We start from the raw sequence: 6,669 nt of genomic DNA, 5'->3' as shown, positions 1-6,669 counted from the left end.
AAAAAACATAATTAACTATTATAAGAACCATTTTGGAGCTCCACACGAGAGTACACTCGCTTTGGATGAAAATCAAATTGGTGATATTCATCAATTTGATTGAGGTAAAAAATAGCGCGGTATTAGATTTAGCGTTGATCTTCTCCAAATGTTCTATACAATGTTTAGTATGGTTCAGCGGCGCAATAACACGCAATTTCGGGATTAACATCGTAGCGTGAACTCTCCAAATTTGCTATAGCGATGCTAAACTGATGATATAATTTTTCCATATGACATCCTCTGAGACGTGGTACTTCTGTCTTGAGATTCACGCGGTAGTAAGTATAATCAATATTAGACCAGATGGTTAATTATCACCATACTTGATATAAAACATCTAAATCAGTGGATTGTTGACGGATCCTCAAATTAAAATCGTAGCTTAGGACGTCGATCGTGTTCTTATTTTTTTCTAGCCCTTTCTGGATACCCAAACTGAAATTTCTAAACAATCATCTGTTATAGCCTTATAGGAGTAGCTACCTAGTTCTAGGTGGTTTTGGTGGTCAAAACCGTGCTGCATATGTGCAACATACGTGCCCACGGTTTTGACCAGTTGACTCGCAACATGCAAGAGCAACTTGCAAATTGGAGTTGCGTCTCTTGTTTTTACCTGCACGAACTAATAATCAATTAACGACAGAACTTGCTTCCATCGATCAAGTCTTTGCGTACGTACGTACATTCATGAAACCTGCCGATGAACTAAAAGCACCAACTTAGTCAATTAATCAATGAACATCGATCTGACTTTGTATGTGGCAACAACTCGAAAGGGAGAGCTGGCTAGTGGTAGTTTTTCTGATCTTAGCTACTAGCTTAGCTAGTGTTTGTTTATGTACTGGCACAATGATAGTTATAATTTTTTGCAGGACATGATGTGGATAGTATAATACACTAGTACTAAATAGTACACATCAACTAAATGAATTGCTTGCAGTCAACTCTTAGTTTAAATGTTGCGTAGTACTACCTCCGATTCAAGGAATAAGGCGCCCTCGTTTTACGTGTTTTTCATTTGACTAAGTATTACTTTAAATATATAAAGATTATTTGTATGAAATTAACATCGTTAGAAAGTGCTTTTCAATACGAATCCAACGATACTAATTACATATAATATAACCAAGATTTTATTGCTCAATTTTTATGTTCAAAGTTTGTCTTGAAATACGTGTGCGCCTTATTCCTTGGGACGGAGGTAGTATGTACTTGAAGCATCCAAATAATCTGATCGGTTTGACTAGGTCTGGTTAAATATATAGGCTTCAAGTTTGAAACAATGGACGTGATTTGCGAAAACCCAAAATAAATCATTTGATTGCTTGTGTATATATATAGTGGTGTACATGGGGGTACCGGCGCCTCCTTCACCATCTCCCCCTCCCTCCTATCGCCTAGGTAACTACCGGGAAAGTCCCAGTCGGAGACTCGGCAACATGTATTCCCCACGGATGGTACTGATCCTTCTTCCTTGTGGTGGCGGTATTTGATGCTGACGATTATTCGTGGAGCGGCATTGCAGATCCCCGAAGGAGGAGGTGGGCGCATGTAGCCCGGAGGGGAGGTCCCTCTAGCAGTGTCGGTAGATCAGGGTTTAACCTGGGCCTTGCCCTAGCCCCTAGGCATATCAGTGATTTTCCTTCGTTGATGTAGGTGGCTCTACGATGCTTGGCTGCGGTGGCCACCTGGCATCGAGGTGGGGCTGGCGGCGATGATCTAGGCAATAGCTGTGGTGGTGTCGAGGCCACTGCGGAAAATTCTTCAGACCAACGGGCCTTCGGAGCGGGTTTGCTGCGATATGCAACGAGATGGTGGTGATTGTCGTTGTCTCATGCTGCGAGGCAGCGCGGTAGCCAACAGCCAGTCAAGCGGTAGCGGTGACGGTTTGGAAATAGGGGCAACGGCCCTAGTTCTTCGACAGCTGGATCCTTCATGGTTGTGAGGACGATGCGATGACTTTTGGGATCAATCCAGCTCATTAGTTGATGCGCACTGCAACTCATGCTGACGCACCAAGTCATGCCTATCACCGGAAAGGTGCTACACACGGTGGCTAGACGTCAAGTCATGCCTACTACCAATAGGTGCTATGCACGATGGCTATTATGGAAGTGATATGTCATTCCTTTTGATGTTGGATGGATGGTGGTGCGGCAGTGACGGGAGGCTAGACGGTATGGGATGCCTTCGTCTTCCGATATCTCCTCGAGAAGGCATCCAACTTTCGAGGTGTCAGTATCTGAACATGAGATGATTGTAGAGGCGGCTTCAAGGGAGAGTATTATCCAGTCGAAACACAAGATTTTGATCCGGCTATGTTGACGTGTTTCTACATCGTTCCCTTGCTGAAGGAGGTGGATCGAAGCTCGCTTTGGGGTTGAAAATCCCGAGACCGACCTAAGGTTGGACTCGTCATCATCGACGCACGTGTGGTGTTTCCTTCTTGAAGACTTAGTCTAGTAGTTGTGTGTTTTTCATTTCATTTCTGTTACCATAAGGTTAGTGGTTGTCTTATGGAGTTACCGTCGCGAGGCATATGGCCTTGGGCTTTCTTTTCCGGGTTGAACTTGTTCAACTATTGGATTTTGCGGTATGAACAAAAGGTTGTACGCATCACTCGATGCAGAGGCCGGGGCTCCATTCCCATTTTCAAAAAATAAAAATAAAAATAAAGGTGTACTAGTGCTATACGGTCTACAATAAATTTTCTTTTTCAGGGGTGCATCAGCAAGAGTAGTATATCTCCCTAAAAAAAGAATACAAAACATCATAATAATAAGGTTAAGGGCTGAGCGAAATGACGAATTTTATTGCATGCTTAAAAATGAACAGTTACATTCACAAAAATAAAAGAATTACAGGGGACTGAATGACACACAGTGTGCCACTTAGTACGACTATTCTTTGTTCCAAGAAGTACATATATACGTACACACCGACCTAGCTACGGTCTACATGCTCCTCGACTCACATGGTCCCGCTCCAGTTATGATTCCTCCTGCAGAGATCTTGCGGTCGCGGGCGAGACCTCGCGGTCTCCAGTCCTTAACCGAACGCTCATCAGTTCACATGACACTTGATCACGACCAAGTCCTTGATTATTAGTCACCACCCATCCCTAACTTACTACATTTGTGTACTAGTAGTATTACAAGAATAACGAATCTTCTTATTACCTAAATATTATACGAGCCAATCACGTAGATGTAGATGATATTCTATTACTAATTTACTAAACCAACGGGATATTTTGACTGAAAGAATGGATTATACTGCTATACGCGTACATGCATACTCGGCCGTGTATTGATCGGCACGAGTAAATGTACGTTTGTACGTATTAATTGATTTACTGATCTTCCTGGTAGTCCTTGTTGTTGTACGGCGCGAAGAGCTCGGCGATCCAGTTGGCCTTGCGGCGCGTGGCGGCGCCGAGGTCGGCGCACATCCCGTCGCTGTCGTGGATGCTGTAGGTGGAGATGCAGTGGCGGCGGTAGAAGCGCGTGGTGCGGCGCATGGCCTCCACCTCGTCCTCGACGTGCGCCGTCATGGCCTTGACACTCGGCAGCTCGAACCGCCCCTCCAGCAGCCCCGAGAGCCACCGGCAGCGCAGCTCCGAAGTGTGCAGGTTGGAGACGCTCTCCACGTAGCCCACGAAGGCCATGTTGGGGATTAGCGGGTGGATGGTGCCGCTGCACAGACAAACACACATCGGTCGATCATCAGCCATCGCCCTGCCGTAGACATGCAAAGCTAGATAGAGGGGCAGATAGTAGACGACGACGTACCGGTAGAGGGGCATCATGGAGGACTTGTTGACAACGAGGCTGCGGAAGGGGTCGGGGAGGACGGCGCGGAGCTTGTCCTTGCCCTCGAAGCCGGTGGCGAGGAAGACGAGGTCGGCCTCCACCTTGGTGCCGTCGGCGAGGACGACGCCGTCCTCGCAGAAGCTCCAGCCGCCGGAGGCCCTCTGGAAGCGGACGAGGCCGCGGTCAGCCATGTCGAAGAAGCCGTCGGGGAGGATGGCCATCTGGCAGCTGGCGTAGTCCTCCACGAAGGGGTGGTCCGGCGTCAGCCCGTACTTGCCCAGCGGAAGCTTCCACGACAGGTACGACTCGATGAACTTGGACACCGCCGTCCTCTGCTCCATCAAAAATATCAATCAGCTCATCGGCAGACAAAGTTAATTGTGCATGCGATAATATTCTTGACGGTGAGCAATATACTCAGCAGGCAAGTTGGTACGTCTCGTGCATGTGCACGTGCTTGTCCACGGTGCACGTTCATACGTAAGTTTCCTATATGTGTACATTTCATGTACAAGTTTCACACTGTCTAGTGTCTACTCATGATCACACATACGTGTAGAACGTACCAGTGGGCTCAAGAGGAGGCAGAGGAGGAATCTGAAGAAGCCCTGGTTGGGGCGCTCGTAGATGAGCTGGGAGAATCGTGTGGAGAAGAAGATGAAGAATGGCAGTCCCCAGATGGAGTAAGAAGGCACCACCCAGTGCAGCGTCCGCACTAGCATCGTGCACGCCTGACCTCCCTCACCTGCAAAACAAACAAAACACACAAACCAACTGTTAGTCATACTAATATTACAACATCTGAATCTGGTTCTTGTTTGCGCGACCGGATCTCGACGCGGCCAGTGGATCCTGCTCTACTAATTCCGGAAACGATATCTAAATCGAGCGGCGAGCCGGGTCAATTCCGGTCGGTACCGGCACTGATTATGTTATCTGTCAGGGGAACATTTGAGATGTATACTCAAGCTAGCGATGGAGGAAGGACGCCATGGTCGCTAGCTAGCTACCAGTCGGTCAGCAGCTGCAGCCTGCATGTATGTGAAGAACAATCTAGCTATACTAGTTTGGAAGGGTTGTTTAGAACGGCAGATAATCTTTGTTGCTGGATATACTAGTCAAACCTGCAAACACTTGTATTGGAGTGATGCGTGTGCGTTCAGGAAGACTTTTCCTTGACCCCCAAGTGGTGTAGTAGTCTACTTGTATATATGTAGATGCTGTCCGTGTGTGGAGGTTGAGAAGTCAAAGTGGTACGATGCGTACGTATTGTGTCTAGTGTACTTTGAACTTGTAAATGCGAGAGTCCTAAGGGCTCTAGCTACTCCATAGGCTGGCTACACTGTAGGCGTCTTTCTAGGTGGAGTGTACGACGGGTCAAGACAAGAGTGACCTTTTATGGAACAGGGTATCCGGTTCCGCAAATCGTTACCAAATATGGTATGCGATATTCTTACAACCACCTTGTCGAATGATTGCTCGATCCCTTTTTTTTTTATTGGATAATCAAGTTTTGTGTGAACTTTCATGGCATGTTCTTTTCTACGATTAGTTTACGAGGTCTCTTAATTAGTTTCCTCGGATATGCGCCTCACAGGCGCACCACAGCTTAATTATCTGCGTTGGCTGCTAGTTTCATGCATACTGTAGTTCCTAAGTATGTTGACTTCCCCATATTTTAATCGAATTTGGAAAAAAATCAAACCATGGAACGCTGCCAGCAGTCTAGGAGCATGTTTCCTCTACGTAGTACGTACCTTGGTTTGCCTGAGCGCATTCATTGGCTAGATCAATGGCGCTCTTCTTGTACCCAACCACCACAACCTTCTTCCCTCGCATCAGCTCCACGCTCTCCTCCTCGCTCAGCTTGCAGTAGTCCAGCGAGTGCATCACCTGCCCCTTGAACACCTCCGGCCCCTTCCCCGCCGGGAACACCGGCATCCGCGGCACGTCGCCGTACTTCCCCGCGCACATCACGATGAACTCGAACTTGTAATACTGCAAATTAGCACGACCGACGAGGTTGTTCGTCAGAATAAGTACGTACGCACACGCGCGCGAAGGTGAGACAGCTGATTCATAAGAAGTGATGGCCGTACCTGGACGACGCCGCCGGTGGCGACCCCGACCTCCCACATGGGCCTTCCCTGGAGCGGCGCCTTGCCTGTGCCGCTCCAGAGCTCCGTGAACCCGGCCTGGGGGCCGCCGAGGTACTTGATGTCCACCACCTTGGACCCGAACGCGATGTAGCGCCAGAGGTCGAACTCGTCGGCGTACCCCTCCAGGTAGTCGACGATCTCGGTGTGGGTCGGGAACGTCGGATCGTCGCGGTTGGGCCACGAGTAGTCGGAGAACTCGTAGTCCGGGCGCGGCGTCTGGAGGCGCGTGGTGCGGTAGACGCAGTGCTTCCAGACACCGCCGATGGAAGGCGTGGCCTCGAACACCACGGGGTCGTAAGCGGCCATCTGCTTCGCCGAGGCCAGCCCGCTGATCCCGCCGCCGATGATCGCCACCCTCGACGACGCCGGCACGACCTCCCTCGTGGCACGGTTCGCCATGGCCGTCGAACGAAAGGCGGTTAGGTGGAGCGAGGGTGCGGTGGAGCTAGCTGTGTGTCGGAGCGAGGTGATGGATGGAGTGGCGCCCGGCGTTGGAGGCTAGCTAGCTAGTTTGCTGCTGGAGTGCTTGCTCGGTGTAAGCGAGAGAGCTAGGGCGAGAGAGCGGCAGTTAAGCTTTTGTTGTGTGCTTCGAAGGGGGGCTGCGGCAGTGGTATTTATAGGGGTTAGGGGAGCTAAGTTAGCTGGTGTGTGTGAGT

At 49.2% G+C, this 6,669-nt stretch overlaps 1 protein-coding gene across 1 annotated transcript; it reads right to left on the bottom strand.

Annotated features, from left to right (window-relative positions):
- Window positions 1-3,394: 3,394 nt before the first annotated feature.
- LOC124694836 (probable flavin-containing monooxygenase 1) lies at window positions 3,395-6,412 on the bottom strand. Its single transcript, XM_047227772.1, has 5 exons — window positions 5,954-6,412; window positions 5,612-5,852; window positions 4,421-4,599; window positions 3,834-4,186; window positions 3,395-3,737 (listed from the first exon to the last, which is right to left on the bottom strand). Exons 1-5 carry the CDS (start codon window positions 6,410-6,412, stop codon window positions 3,395-3,397), a joined length of 1,575 nt encoding a protein of 524 aa, XP_047083728.1.
- Window positions 6,413-6,669: the final 257 nt, after the last annotated feature.

This window comes from Lolium rigidum, chromosome 3 (assembly GCF_022539505.1).
Source record: "Lolium rigidum isolate FL_2022 chromosome 3, APGP_CSIRO_Lrig_0.1, whole genome shotgun sequence".
Classification (NCBI taxonomy): domain Eukaryota; kingdom Viridiplantae; phylum Streptophyta; class Magnoliopsida; order Poales; family Poaceae; genus Lolium; species Lolium rigidum.
This window is presented reverse-complemented; position numbering and strand designations above follow the sequence as displayed.

What these genes read in the sequence shown, in the direction of transcription:
- LOC124694836 (XM_047227772.1), bottom strand. Translation starts at nt 6,412, where the DNA reads ATGGCGAACCGTGCCACGAGGGAGGTCGTGCCGGCGTCGTCGAGGGTG. An exon ending in CCACCGGCGGCGTCGTCCAG is followed by an intron (nt 5,853 to 5,953) that starts GTACGGCCATCA and finishes GCTAATTTGCAG; the next exon opens with TATTACAAGTTCGAGTTCAT. An exon ending in ATGCGCTCAGGCAAACCAAG is followed by an intron (nt 4,600 to 5,611) that starts GTACGTACTACG and finishes TTTGTTTTGCAG; the next exon opens with GTGAGGGAGGTCAGGCGTGC.